General features: G+C 38.9%; 1 protein-coding gene across 3 annotated transcripts in view; it reads left to right on the top strand.

Annotated features, from left to right (window-relative positions):
• Positions 1-6,098, top strand: part of MARK1 (microtubule affinity regulating kinase 1) — a 108,464-nt gene extending 102,366 nt beyond the window's left edge. For 2 of the 3 annotated variants that reach the window (XM_030557473.1, XM_030557471.1), the window contains exons 17-18: positions 2,481-2,525; positions 5,649-6,098. In XM_030557473.1, coding sequence (XP_030413333.1) covers positions 2,481-2,525; positions 5,649-6,003 — 400 coding nt within the window. In that variant the 3' untranslated portion in view covers positions 6,004-6,098. The remainder of the gene's footprint in view (positions 1-2,480; positions 2,526-5,648) is intronic. The other variant, XM_030557474.1, reaches the window with a different exon arrangement.
• Positions 6,099-15,645: the final 9,547 nt, after the last annotated feature.

Genomic DNA, 15,645 nt, shown 5'->3' with positions numbered 1-15,645 from the left:
CTGTCAATTTCACAACAGAATTAAATCCCATAGAATTTGCTTTCTTTGGAGAGTCAGAATATCCTATATTAAATTCCACAGATATGCTTTCTAGTCTTAAATCCATTCATAAGTGAAACTTGCCATTTTAATATAAGAATAGTTACAAGGTGACAAGAATAGTTTCTCGCAATGTACACGCTGATCTCATGAACAGAATGTGAAGGGGGAGATGGAATTAAATAGCATGATAGGTTCAGAATAAAAATCAGTCTGATCCTCTTAAAATAAGATTAATCTAAGATGCTGACAATGTGTGGTTAATTATCTAAATAAGATGTATTATCTACCTTTGCCAGAATTTCTTCCAGACTTGTGGATACAGAACTTTGAACCTACGTTAATGGCATTAGCAGCATATATATATATATATATAATGGAAACATTTTCGGGTTTTTTGTTCCCTTTCTGAACATTATAACCCGCTGCTAAGTGCTCTGTCATTCCATTTGTGCAACAAAATTCCAAGTGGAGTGAAGTGCATTTTCCACTAAGTAATCAATCATTTCAGGAAGATACATTAATTGTTAGTCATTATAAATGTCATTCTAAGACTATATTAAATAAAATGGTATGCATGTAACATTGCGAAGAATGGTGATTTTTTTTTTTTTTACCGCCTGTTTTAGACTTGAACTTTTTCATCATATGCAATTAATGATAGATTTATATAGGACACACTGACAGGGTCGTCTCCCAATTAAATCAAACTTTAACAAATAATTACTTCTATGCATGATGGAGGATTGTTTTTGTTTTAGATCTAATTATTAACTACTGGTGTCTTCTTGGTGTCAGTAACTACAAGTCCTAAATTTCAAATCGCAGACACTTTTGCTGTTTTAACCCTTAAAAAAAACAACACTCCAGAAACAGGTGGTTAGAATTGTTTCTCAGTAGTGTTAATCATTTCATCAAACAAAAAAAGCTTGACATTCCCTGTCTCTGGGATCATTGATTTTTTTTTGGGGGGGCGGGGGGGAGGTGCTTGCCTCAAAGATATTTTGTTATACACCTCTACCCTGATAAAACACCATCCTCGGGAGCCAAAAAAATCTTACTGCATTATAAGTGAAACTGCATTATATTGAACTTGCTTTGATCCGCTGGAGTGTGCAGCCCTGCCCCCGCCCCGGAGCGCTGCTTTACCATGTTATATGCGAATTCATGTTATATCAGGTTGCGTTATATCAGGGTAGAGGTGTATTCTACCAATCTTAAATTAACTGTTTGACTATGTTTGGATTGTCTCATTCTTGATGTTAATAATTTATTTCTTAATGTCTTCGAATAATATGAAATGTTACCCTAGTGAGCAATAGTTTTATATGTATATTGTTTACAAAAGTGTCCAGAAGGATTGTTTTTATTTTATTTTATTTCTGGCAGTTGTATATGTTTTTCTGGTAAATATGTAGGGTATTTATACAGTATATATTTATATTATATTTCTACAGTAAATGCTTTTATACATTAGTTAAAATGCATCTTGCTTAGGGTATAGAGACATTTTTTTGAAATGTGTATTAACCATTTGTGCCAAATGATGCTTTCTGGGTGGTCAGTTAACTAGATGTTCATACAGAATAATTTTGAAGGGTGTTATGTGCTGGATTAAATAATTTAAAAAAAAATATTTACTAAAATGCTTGTACTGCAGCACTGGGAATGTACCCACTTATCAAATTGTGATACCTTGGCTTATATAATATGCATTGTATGTGTTTTTTTCCCAGACAGCCAGAGGCTACTAAAGCACATTGTTAAGTAATTATTTTACAAATCATGATGCCAATTCAGCAAGGGACCTAAGCAGCTGCCTAACTTAAAGCCCATCCATAGTGCTGTTGAATTCAATGGGATAATTTGTTGGCTTCAAGTTAAACAGATGCATATGTAACCTTTTGAATTAGGGTCTCGGGTTGATCGAAGAAACTCATGGGCACATGCTTAGCTCTAAATGTGTGACCATGCTTAAAGCTAAGCAGATGCCTAATGTTCCCAGGAGTCAAGCCCCAGGGCCTGACCCAGAGAGGAGCTGAGCACTTGCAGCTGGCTATATTTGGCTTCAGTAGTACTTGAGGGCTCCTAGCACCTCTCTGGTTCAGGTCCTCGTTGACTAAAGTGCTATAACTATACTTATTGGAATCATATATGGCCATTTTTCAGTCTGTAGTAGGCCAGAACTCTGTAACTTTTTTGCTAATCTTACCAAGAGTTTAAAAAATATATATTGCATATCAGGGTTGCAATAAATTGAGGTGTCCTAAAGGGAAGTCAAACTTGCAGCTGTGAAAAATAGTTCTTAACAAAAATTAGTAAATATGACATTTTTATGCTGAATCTTTGCTCGGTAGTTACTTTAACTCTGTTATAGATATGGGTTCTCTTGACTTTTATTGACTTTTATCATTGAATCTCAACCTTAACTTTGTTTTGAGGGATCCAAGTGAAGGCGAAGCCAGTGGCAGAACTGACACCTCCAGGTGAGGAGCCACAATTAATACTTCGCTGCTAGGTCCTTTGTGTTAAAAGTTTTAGTGATTTCTGAAAGATTTTTAACAAGGATTTAAAATAGAATAGTGCCTAAATGTGTATTTTAAAAAATGTTATGTTTTGCTGTGGATCCCTGCCCATCCCTCTTAATTCCCTGGAAATTCATTTTTTGATTTTTAAATACTTGTAGATATATGTTCAAAACTGTATTTTGTATTGTACATTTTGTAAAGAAACAAACTTGATAAGTTAACACAGTACTATGAAAGCAATCCTAGCTACAAGATTAAACCAAATCATAGGGCTCTTCTTTAAACATCTTCTTATGTTTAATGTTGTTTAATATAATATAGGTTTAAGTAGCGAATATATAGATTAATACTTAATGTGTACATATAGAGTAAAAATATTAATATAGTCACATATTTAAGTCACTGTTCACCAGCAGTGAGCACCCTGCAGCGTCTGAGGTATCAGTGTTTCTTTACACTTCAAAAAACAGTGGTGGTCAGATATTGTTGGGTGGTAATTGTAAATACTGACTTTGTGTGGCAACCACTACACACACAAACAAAACTGTAGCTGTAACATAAGCCATAACATACTCTTCAGTGTGTTCGCCTTTCAGTTCTCTTCTAGCATGTCTCAGCATGTCGACTGCCTTTTTAATGTGCTTGGTAAAGCACGTGTACATTCATGAAGCATCTAATGAATAAACAATGAACACACACTGCAATTATCGTTATACTCTAAAATGGTTAATTACAAAAAAGAATGGCTTATTTCTGAGAAAACATTTAATAAGCATCTGTATTTAAGAGCAGCAGCTCTTTAAACTGTATACATTCCTCAATATAACTAATATTCTGTGTATGTTTCTGAATTACCTGTTTCAGCATTTCTTCCCCCTATGTCCTTAAGCTGCTGTGCTTCTGACACTGTAGTATAGTCAAGTCTGTTAATTTAATTAATCATAGCAGTGGATTTCAGCTCTGATCTCACCACTCATTCCTGTTCTCTAACTTTCTCTGCTGCCTCCTGGTTATCCTCCAGCTTAGTATGTTTTGGGCATCAGGCCACTTCCTGAAATGCTACATGAGTCCAAATCTCGACTGTGCTGCTGTGCCACGTCTTCTAATACTGATGTGGTGTGGTGGCAGCAATGAAAATAAACCATCAATTTTTATTATTTAAAAAGCATCCTTTTTAAAAAGCTATTTAGTGTGGTTCTGCTCCCCTCTGAATAGTGAAAAGTTTTTATTAAATGAAGTGGCAGGTTATCTTTCGGGGGGGCAGTGGGGGAAGGGAGAACCTCATTGTTGAATATAGCACTTCAGATATAGGGGCAGAGACTGTTCTCCTATGTGTTTGTGTAACAACTGGCACATTTTAAGTAAAAATAATACCAGTAACGGCTGTCGTAGAGGGCCTTGCCCAGCAGTGTGGCCTTAGGGTGATTGAGTGATGTAGTGTTTTGGGAACTAAGTTGCTTGCCCAAGAAGTACAAGTGGGCAGGAGGTGGGAGATGAAGGGAAAACAGCAGGGATGCAAAGAAAGGAAATGGGGATAATGAGGGTGAGAAAAATCTGGTCTGAAATTGACCTCCACTCTTTATTTAACAGCCCCTGCCAAGGAAACACCCCCTCCTCAATAGTGGGTGGTAGCATCAGCAGCTCTCAGGCATCTGGGAAAAGAAACAGCAGAATCTGGAACTTTTTAAATTTAAAATGAGTACTATTTTACAAAACTGCATTCCAAACTTACCTATGCTGAGTGAGCTGATGGGTAAAGAAGCTTTATAGTCCCACTGTTTGTGTTCATTAGAAGATAATTACTTGGGATTTTATCTGTAATTTTATCAGCTAAATTGACATTTTTGTCTCTCTTCCTCACTATTCTGTTACATGTCTTCTGGCTTGGTATTGTTATAAGAGACAAAGAAGCTGTTTGACCACTCAGTTGAGTAATTGTAATATAAAATTCTACTTCATCAGTTAAAATATGATGTTGCCAAAATATAAGGTCACTTTAAAAAAGAGGAGGGGGGGGTCAAAAGTCCCTAAAGAATCTATAAAAACAAATTGGGTTAATTGTGAGCATAATGCTCCCCAATTTGTAAATATAGGAAATGAGTTTCTCTTCATGCACAAGCATGAAAGCAAAAACTTCTGTGTGGAATGCAGGGTGGGTTTCCTTCCTTTGCTGCTTTTATAGCCTGTTTACACATCCAGACCATGTGTCCCACAAATTAATACCTTTTTGTTGCTGTATGGTGTGCTCCAAATGATGAGCTCAATAGAAATCAAAAGATACTTTTTGAAATGTAGATTCCACTGTCTCCTGTTACAGCAGTGCAAAGGGATGTGTATCTGTAGTTACCATTGCATATACAGCTTTGTTATCCGGCATACTGGGGGAATGGAGGGTGCCAGTAAGTCAAAAATTCCGGTTAACTAAGAGGGAGGGAATTTGGGTGTGTGAGGGAGCTCAGGGCTGGGGGTTGGGGCACGGGCTTTGGGTGGGAGTTTGGGTGCAGGAGGGGGCTTGGGGCAGGGGGTTGGGGCACAGGAGGGAGTCCGGGGTGCCGGAGCCAGGAAGTGCTCACCTCGGGTGGCTTCCTGGAAGTGGCAATATGTCTCTCCTGCTCCTAGGCGGATGCGCAGGCAGGCAGCTCTGCACACTGCCTCCACCCGCAGGTTCCGCCCTCACAGCTCCCATTGGCCACAGTCCCTGGCCAATGGGAGCTGCAGAGCCAGCACTCAGGATGGGGTAGGGACAATGCACGGAGCCCTCCAGGGCCACACCTCCACCTAGGGACAGATTGCCACTTGCGAAGAGCCTCCCAAGGTGAGCGCCACCTGGATCTGGCATCCCAAGACACTTCCCATGCCCCAACCCTCTGCCCTGAGCTCCCTCCCACATCTAAACTCCCTCACAGAGCCCACACCACTAACCCTGTCCTCAAATGCCAGTTTCTAGAGCTTTCCAGTTGATAAAATGCTGGATAACACAGCTTTACTGTGTTAGGATTTTCTTAAAATTTATTACCTTCTAGCACTTAAATCTATTTTCTGGATTTTACTTTTGAGCATGCAACATGTTTCTCTCTCCAGGAGTGCTTCTGGGGAACCAAAAGACCGAGAAAAAGAGGATAGCAAAGATTCCAAACCACGTTCTTTGCGATTCACGTGGAGTATGAAGACCACTAGCTCCATGGACCCGAATGATATGATGAGAGAGATTCGAAAAGTGTTAGATGCTAATAACTGTGACTATGAACAAAAAGAGAGGTTTTTGCTCTTCTGTGTTCATGGTGATGCACGACAGGATAGTCTTGTTCAATGGGAGATGGAAGTCTGCAAATTGCCACGATTGTCACTCAATGGAGTCCGCTTCAAGAGAATATCTGGGACTTCTATTGCATTTAAGAACATTGCATCCAAAATTGCAAATGAGCTTAAGCTGTAAAGAGAAACTAAATTTATGGGATCAGGGAAAATTCATACGTGAACTACACTACGATTTGAATGTACCTGTTATGGCTAGTGTGATTGGCCTGTGAAACTCCCCGTGTAGAAATTGTCCCTATTGCAATAAGGTTATACATAGTTATTCTGAATTGTAAGATTAAATTCAGTATGACCTATACTAAATAACTGTAGCTAAAGAAGTTATGTTCACATGTACAGGTAAGTATATAGAGCATTCTGTTCATTTTATGTTCATAGTTGTATAATAAAAAAGATGATTGCTTAAATACAGATCTTGTATAGTTGTCTAGATTTCTGCACAAAAGTATATGTTTGATGCTTTGAGTTGAAAAGGTTCTTCCCTATCACTATTTACATTTTTGGTGGTTTTAATAATTCTTCTATCATGCATTTTTTAGAACTGTGTCCAGAGTCAAAATGCACAAAAACAGTTTTCACAACTGTAGCATGACCATTTTTAGTTATTTAAAAATCATAAGTGAATTTGAACCAGAAGTCGATAAATCGGCTTTTGTGGTACACAAGACTGTTCCTGCTTATGTTTGGTTCTTATCCTTGGTATTGGACAGTATTTAGCTGAAATACAAACATGTTTACAGTGTTGGCACTTACAGATTTAAAAAGATTTTGCCTTGGGCTAGCTGAGAGCTGCTGGGGAACAGAAATCACCTCTAAGTAATGTTTTGTGTGCAAATTATAATGCTTACTCTGCTCTTGAAAATGTAGCATCAAAATGGAGAAGAGTAAATTATTTCATTTAAATAATATGATGTAAAATATCACTTGTTTGCTGCCTTCGATATATTGCAAATTCTAGCGTGTGGAAATATATTAATGTTGGGACTGTTTCATAGCACAAAATAATTTGAAGTGTTGACCAATTGTATGAGTTAATAATACCACCTCAGGAATTTACTGGCTTTTGGAATATTTGCCCCCAAAGACAACATGCAATTCTTTATGATACTTCACTGCTAAACAATAATAGTTGATTTATCTTATGTGGTTGTACAATTTGTTCCCATGTAACTTGTTTGTGTTTAATATTTTACTAGATTTCTTGTATTTATACCACATCATTATGCCTGTAATGTGCAGCTTTGTAATTTAGGCATTTGCCAATGGAAAAAAAAATTCCTTCCATAATTAGTAATATAAACTATGTAAAACCACTAGTAATGGTACCTTTTAATACTTGTTATTTTGTACTGAATTAACCATAGAGGTTGTTGTGCAATGTTATTTAATGTCGTAATTACTGTAATATCCCCCCATATGCACACTCTTGTGGAGAATAGAAAGTTCATTGAAAATCTGTCACTTTAAAAAAAAAAAATTAAAAGCTGTGGTAAACTCTGTAACTCTAAATTAGAAGGCTGTAAGTGTAGCTAATGTGCCATTCAATAATGGCTTCTTGACAGAGGTGGATTTTACATGCTGTACTATACTGTGATGTAGCTTTCTGTAACAGTTATATTCTGAAATGAACATGTATTGTTGCCTTAGAAAAAGGGTGGTGTTTGGAAAGAAACAACTGTAGCCCCTTTTTACCTGGTGTTTGTTCAAACAAATTTTGATGCAAGTCATCTTGATTCACTTTCACTGGTGCACTCTATTAAAACTTACTTGAACAGTTCTCATACTAAAGTGGTTGTTGTTTGCCCTTAATCAGAATGAAAATCTATTCCAAGGAGATATTTGTATTATGCAACAGCCCTAGAGGTCTCTTCTTGCAGTTAGGTATTTCATTTGTTCCTTTTGGGCTACAAATTCTGTGTTGTGCGAAATCAGTCCCTCCATAATTTTTATGGTCCCACTCATCAAAGTGCTGAACATCTTCTAGAAGGTGTGAGTGGGGGTTCAGGGTGCTTTGCATCTCACAGAATTGGGTCACTGGGACACATCTAGATCCATATCCCAATTTTTAGAAGTGATCTTTCAGTTTCCCAAGGAGCTCCTTCATATGTTCACCACTAATCTGCTTCAGGAATTATTTAGATCTCTGTCCAATTTATCCATGAATCATAAGAACAACCATACTGGGTCAGACCAATGGGCGATCTAGCCCAGTTTCATGTCTTCTGACAGTGGCTGATGCCAGATGCTTCAGAGTGAACAGAACAGGACAATTTTATTGAGTGATCCATTCCCTGGCATCCAGTCCCAGCTTCTAGCAGTTAGAGATATAGGGACAACCAAAGCACAGGGTTTCGTCCCTGACCACCTTGGCTAATAGTCATTGATGGACCTATACTCCATGAACTTTATTTAAAATTTTTTTTTTTGAAAACAGTTATACTTTTGGCCTTCACAGCATCCTCTGACAAGGAGTTCCACAGATTGACTGTGTGTTGTGTGAAGAAATACTTCCTTTTATTTGTGTTAACCCTGCAGTTTACTAATTTCATTGGGTGACCCCTGGTTCATATGATATGGGAAGGGGTAAATAAAACTTCCTTATTCACTTTTTCCACACCATTCATATCCCCTGTCAGTTCTCTCTTTTCCAAGCTGAACAGTCTTTTTAATCTCTTCTGATATGGAAGCTGTTCCATACTCTTAATAATTTTTATTAGCCTTCTCTGGACTTTTTCCACTTCTAATGCAACTTTTTTGAGATCGGACAACCAGAACTGCACCCAGTATTCAAGGCGTGGGTGTACCATGGAGCTGTATAGTGGCATTGTGGTATTTTCTGTCTTATCTATCCCTTTCCTAATAGTTCCTAACATTGTTAGATTTTTTTTGACTGCCGCTGCACATTGAGCAGATATTGTCAGAGAACTATCTGCAATGACTCCAAAATCTCTTCCTTGAGTGGTAAGCATCATTTTGTATGTGTAGTCAGAATTGTTTTCCAATGTGCATAATTTTGCACTTGCCAACATTGAATTTCATCTGCCATTTTCTTGCCAAGTCATTCAGTTTTGTGAGATCTCTTCATATCTCTTTGCAGTTTGCTTTGGACTTAATTATGATGAGTAATTTTGTATCATCTGCAGACTTTGCCACCTCACTGTTTACCCCTTTTTCCCAGATCACTTCTGAATATGTTGAACAGCACTCGTCCCAGTACAGATCCTTGTGGGATCTCACTATTTACTTCACTCCATTGTGAAAATTGACCATTTATTCCTATCCTTTGTCTCCTATTATTCAACGATTTACAGATCCATGGAATGATCTTCCCTCTTATCCCAGGAGTCCTTTCCTTACCTAAGAGCCTTTGGTGAGCAACCTTGTCAAAGACTTTCTGAAAGTCCAAGTACACTATATCCACTGGATCACCTTTGTCCTCTTATTTGTTGTACCATCAAAGAATTCTAATAGATTGTTGAATACAATGTTGTTGTAGCCATGTTGGTACCACAATATTAGACAAGGTGGGTGAGGTAATATCTTGTATTAGACCAACTTCTGTTTGTGAGAGAGACAAGCTTACACAGAGCTCTTCTTCAAGTCTGAGAACTCTGTAAGCTCATCTCTCTCACCAATGGAAGCTGGTCCAATGAAAAATATTACCTGATCCACGTTGTGTCTCCAATAGATTTGTAAAGAGAAATCATGCCTCACTAAAACTATGTTGACTCTTCCAGCAACATATTGTGTTCATCTATGTGTCTGATAAGTCTGGTCTTTTTTTATATACTTTCAACCAATTTGACTAGTACTGATGTTAGACTTACTGGCCTGTAATTGCTGGGATCACCTCTAGAGCCTTTCAACTATCAGTGTCACATTAGCTATCCACTAGTCATCTGATAGGCTGCTTTTAAGCAATAGGTTACATACCACAGTTAGTAGTTCTGCCATTTCATATTTGAGTTTCTTCAGAACTCCTGGGTGGATGCCATCTGGTCCTGGTGACTTACTACTGTTAAACTTATAAATTTGTTCCAAAACCTCCTCTCTTGACACTTCAGTCTGGGACAGTTCCTCAAATCTGTCACCTAAAAAGAATGGCTCAAGTGTGGGAATCTCCCTCATATCCTCTGAAGTGAAGACTGAACCACATAATTCATTTAGCTTCGTCAGAATGACCTTGCCTTCCTTGACCACCCAGTGGCTTCACTGATTGTTGGGCAGGATTCCTGCTTCTGATGTACTTAAAAATATTTGCTGCTAGTTTTTGGGTCTTATGCTAGTTGCTCTTCAATTTCTATTTTGGCCTGCCTAATCATACTTTTACACTTGACTTGCCTGAGTTTATGCTCCTTTCTATTTTCCTCAGTAGGATTTGAATTAGTTTTTAAAGGATGTCTTTTTTTCTTTAACCACCTCTTTTACTCTGTTTAGCTATTGTGGCCTTTTTTGTTCCTTTTACTGGTGTGAGGTTCCTTTTTTTTAATTTGGGGGGTGGGAGGTAAAACATTCCATTTGAACCTCTATTATGGTGTTTAAAAATTTGTTTCCATGCAGCTCACAGGCATTTCATTCTTGTGGCTGTTCCTTTTAATTTCTATTTAATTAGCTTCCTCATTTTTGTGTAGTTCCCCTTTTTAAAGTTAAATGCTGCTGTGATGGGCTTCTTTTTATATTTCCCCCCCAAGGATGTTAATAGTGGCCACGATGTAATTAAAATTTACTGAGTGGTTTAGCTATATTCACCTGCTGGACCAGATCCTGTGTGCCACTGAGGACTAAGACAAGAATCACTTCTCCACTTGTGGGTTCCAGGAATACCTGCTCCAAGAAGCAGTCAGCGAAGGTGTCTAGAAATTTTATCTCTGCATCCCATCCTGTGGTGACATATTCCCAGTCAATGGGGGGATAGTTGAAACTCCCCCCCCCCATTTTTATTTTTTCTGATTTTGTCCCCTCTCTAACTCCCTGAACATTTCACGATCGTCATTGCCATCCTGGTCAGGTGGTCGGTACTCCATTCCTACTGCTACACTCTTTATTATTCAAGCATGAAATTTCTATCCATAGAAATTCTATGGTACAACTTGCTTCATTTAAGATTGTTACTATGTTTGACTCTATGCTTTCTTTCACATATAGTGCCACTCCCATATCAGCACAACCTACTCTGTCATTCCTGTGTATTTTGTACCCTAATATTACCTTGTCCCATTGACTATCATCATTTCACCAAGTTTCTGTGATGCCTGCTATATCAATATCCTCATTTAATACCAAGCACTCAAGTTCACCCATGTTTAGGCTTCTAGGGTTGGTATACAAGCACTTATTAAAATTTGTCAATATTTACTCATCTGGCTTCATGTGATGTAACTGAATGGGACTCTTTTTTGTTTGACTGTTTCTCTTCACTTCCCACCTGTACTGTATGAGGAGAGGCTAAAAGTTGATAGAGTATCCCCTTTAATAAATCCTCCCCTATGGAATGTATCTGTCTGAACCATGTGCTCCTCCCCACTTGTCACATTTCCCCTGCTGGCTTTTATCCTCTATGACCTTTCTAATTTTACATGCCAGCAATCTGGTTTTGATTTGGTTTAGGTGGAGCCTATCCTTCCTGTATAGGCCCTTCCTTCCCAAAAGGTCCCCAATTCCTAATAAACCTAAACCCCTCCACTGAATACCATCCTCTCATCCATGCATTAAGACCCTGCAGTTCTTCCTGTCTAGGTGGCCCTGACTTGGAACTGGGAACATTTCAGAGAATGCTACCATGAAGGTCCTGGACCTTAATCTCTTACTTAGCAGCCTAAATTTGCCCTCCCTCCCAGGACCCTCTCCCACCTTTCCTGTGTAATTGGTGCCTATGTGTACCATGACCACCAGCTCTCCCCAGCACTGCACATAAGTCTGGCTAGATGTCTTAGGAGGTCTGCAATCTTTCCACCCGTCAGACAATACATCGTGCAGTTCTCCCACTCATCACAAACCAACTATCTATCAAGGAATCCTAAAAGGATTAGGAGCCAAAGAATGGCAGGCTAGATTCTTGTTAGGAAGCACTCAGCCTTGCCTAGCAGGCCTCTATGCTCGGGACACAGCCCCCCCCACCCCCCCCCAAAAAAAAAGATCACACTATAAACTTCAACCAAGCAGACACACACCAAGCAAGCACACAACAAACAAACAACAAACTCATCCCAGGGGCCACATAATTGCTGCTCCTTCACCTGAAGCACTCCCTTGTAAAATGCCCAAAACTCACATCATATGTCCATGGGGGAAAGCTTATATCTCCTCTATTATAGTGAGAGATGATGGCTGTGTGTTTTGTTTTGTTTTTTATTCGTTTGTTTGGACTGATCCCTTCCATGTGAAAATACACAATGAGAATGAATAGTAATAGTCTGAAACTATATTTGAATTTAGTAATGAAACAAAATTCTATCCTTTTTTTGGAAAATTCTGCATAAAATCATGACATTGTCATGTTGATGGAATATATTAAATCCTTCTGATGTTTCTCCTACCTTTTCACAGATTTTGTTTTGAACAGTTAACTTTTGTCCTATATAGTTACTATTTGTAATCAATTTATTTCACTGGGTTCCATATTCATTGTGTGTCTGATTTCTATATCAGACTTGATTAACTTTCAAATAAAATCTTTCCTGTATTTGCCAGCATAGCAAACTTATCCTTGTTTCCAAGTCAGGATTTGTTCTTTCTATCTTGTGCGTCGCCACCATTAATAGTTGTCATGTGGACCAAATTATGTTCTCAGCAGCAACTAGACACCGCAGGACTTGCTGAGGAAATAATCTGGAGATAGTGGGGAAGCAAAGTGTACCTGAGGCTGTCATTTGACATTCAAAACTTCTGTCACTGGAAGGGGTGCATGAGATAGAAAGATCCCAGAGCGAACTTGCAGGGTTGGCAGTTTAAAAATTCATTTGTACGTGCAAACTGAGCAAACTTCATATGGAAATTTAATAGGACAGAGTATTGAACCATCAATGCCTATTGTATAGTCACTTTAAAGCAGCTCTGTTATAGCTCTATACCTTACAATTTGAGTGGAGAGGGATAAGAACGTTCTGATCCAAGACGCAATGTGACTTTTCTATGGGAAGGTATCATGTACCATAATATCAGTACATTCATTTGTGCTTGACTTTCTTAAACATGGAGAAAATCTGACATGCAGGGATAAATGCTGTATCAAGTTCTACAGCTCCAGGAAGTGACAAAGATGTCTGTCTGTCTTCAGATCGCCTTACATTCTTGATGGTGATTCCATTGGCTGCATTTCTAGGTGCATAAGTCAAACTCAGAACCAGCATACCTCCACTGTAAAAACATATGCTGTCATTTCCAAATCCAGTTAACCCTTCTTCACAGAGTCTGATTGAAAGCATCCAGGACAACGAAAAATTTTTCTCAGTTTTGATTTTTTTCTTCTCTGAATGAAAATATGCCCAAGAACAAGTGAGAATCGTGTCACTTTACAACGCTTAGATGACAGTAATATGTAAAGAAACATTTTCTCATAGTGCATTGTGCTGTTTATCGAGGCAGGTTATCCTGTCTTAAAAGGAGCTTTAGACCCACACATACTGACCTAGAGAAACGATTGGTCATCACAAAAATGATGAGGCACTTATTTGAGCTTCCCTTGGTCTAATGAATGGAGAAACAGTAACTCATGGTTTAGAGTAGTGTTTCCCAAAAGTCTGGAAGATGAACCTCCCCACTTGGAGAAAATGAAATCACTGGTGCCCCCTGTACCTCCATTTGTTAGAGGCCTAACCATGTTTTAGAATTTAAATTGTGTTCTACAACATCCTTATGTTCTTATTTTAAGGAATTACGTATATTCAATATTAGGTGTTGGAAAGTGTTTGCACACAAGTTATTTGTGTTATTCAAAACAGAAATAAAACATCAGTTTTCAAGTTTCATAATGGTGTTACCTAACAATTATTTTAATTGTTCTTGCAAAGTGGCAACGCACTTTTTTCCTCTTAACAGAACATCTCAGAGGGGGCTCAGAGGTTGGTTAGTGGGATGGATGATCTTGATGAGGAATGTAAGAGGAGTTTGCCCTTGGGCTGAAGAGCCTGGAGCTAAGACAGCCCTGCTTATATAAATGAGCTGCACCTGAGGGGAATCAAGTGATCCTAGGTTAAAAGGCAGCACGAAGCTGCAGGAGATGGGGGTTCGTAGAAGAATCATAGAAGATAGGGTTGGAAGAAACCTCAGGAGGTCATCTAGTGTAACTCCCTGCTCAAAGCAGAACCAACTGCAACTAAATCATCCCAGCCAGAGCTTTGTCAAGTCAGTCCTTAAAAACCTCGAAGGATGGAGCTTCCACCATCTCCCTAGGTAACCCATTCCTTTGAGAGAAAGTAACCGAAATTACAAGCAGGAAAAAGCTCGCTAGGCAGTGAGGCCTGGAGACACCCTGCCCAGGAAGCAAGGGGGACACTGAGAGCAGACTCGCAGGGAGGAGGAGGTTGTGCCCACCGGAAACTGGGAAGAAGACTCCATTAGTTTGTCTTTTGTTTTGAAAGACTTTGTGTTTGACTCCTGGGAGAGGGCAACTGAACTCGGTTTGGGACCTGGAGGACCAGCATGCACCAGAAGGCTCAATAAATGGGATCTCTTCTGGGGATTGTTTTGAAGTAATTTGTGAGCTGTTATTCTTACAGGGCCCATAAAGAGACTTGATGAGGAGAGGCAGGGTGCTGTAGAGCAACCCCTGTCCATGAGGGGGCACTGGAGAGGCAATAAACTACAAGCTGTCACTCTGATAGCGTGGATCTTCATAATATGGTCTTTTCTTGTTTTGAATGAAAACTGAGACTCTGGAACAGTGGTGGTCCATCCACACTCCCACCCCACCTAGTTCTGTGAATCCCACGCTTTAGGAAATACTAGCTTAGAGGTAAAAAGCAATGAAATCAATCAGTTAGTAAATGGGCCTGATTGGAATAAGTTCCAGCATGAATGTGGTTCAATGAATGTGAACACTATTTAGAATTGTTTCACTCATTTCAGAAATTAGAAGTAGATTGAATGTTTTTATTTTGATTTTTTTCCCCTATGACTCCTACAGCAGAAGAAAAATTTATAGGTAGAAAATATTTCAGTTTATTGCTTTGTCAAAAAAAATGTGTGGGTTTTTAATAGAAAGTTACTTACACTGTGTTTGCAATAATTGACTAATACCAGAGCTGCGTAGGTATTGATGATACTAGTGCACAGACACTGGGAACAAGCAAGGTTTCCTTAGATTAATATTAGCTCCCGAAGTGAGTATATGCTGTGATTGCCCTTTTTAAGCTGGATAAGCGGTGAGTAATACTTAGTGCATTTTACCTATACATCTCAAAGCTCTTTACAACAGCGAGTAAAACTCACCTCCGCTATACTAATTTTTTCTATCTGTCAAATGGGGATAGTAAGTCACTTGCTGGAGATTGAGAGTAACAGGTTGGCAGAGTTGGGAATAAAATCCAGATCTCCTCATTAGACTTCCTTTCCTCAGGCCGGAAGGGACCATTATGATCATAAAGTCTGATCACCTTGATTATATACATTCACTCATTCCCCTATGCATCTCAATCCCCACCTCTTATACATGCATTAAACATCTTTACGGACCCTGGTAAACCACCTCCTTCTCAATACCCAGATAGCTTGCATTGGGAGTGGGGGGTGGATTGGGGGAAGGACAATTTTGCTAGTTCTA

Source organism: Gopherus evgoodei, chromosome 3 (genome assembly GCF_007399415.2).
Source record: "Gopherus evgoodei ecotype Sinaloan lineage chromosome 3, rGopEvg1_v1.p, whole genome shotgun sequence".
Taxonomy (NCBI): domain Eukaryota; kingdom Metazoa; phylum Chordata; order Testudines; family Testudinidae; genus Gopherus; species Gopherus evgoodei.
This window is presented reverse-complemented; position numbering and strand designations above follow the sequence as displayed.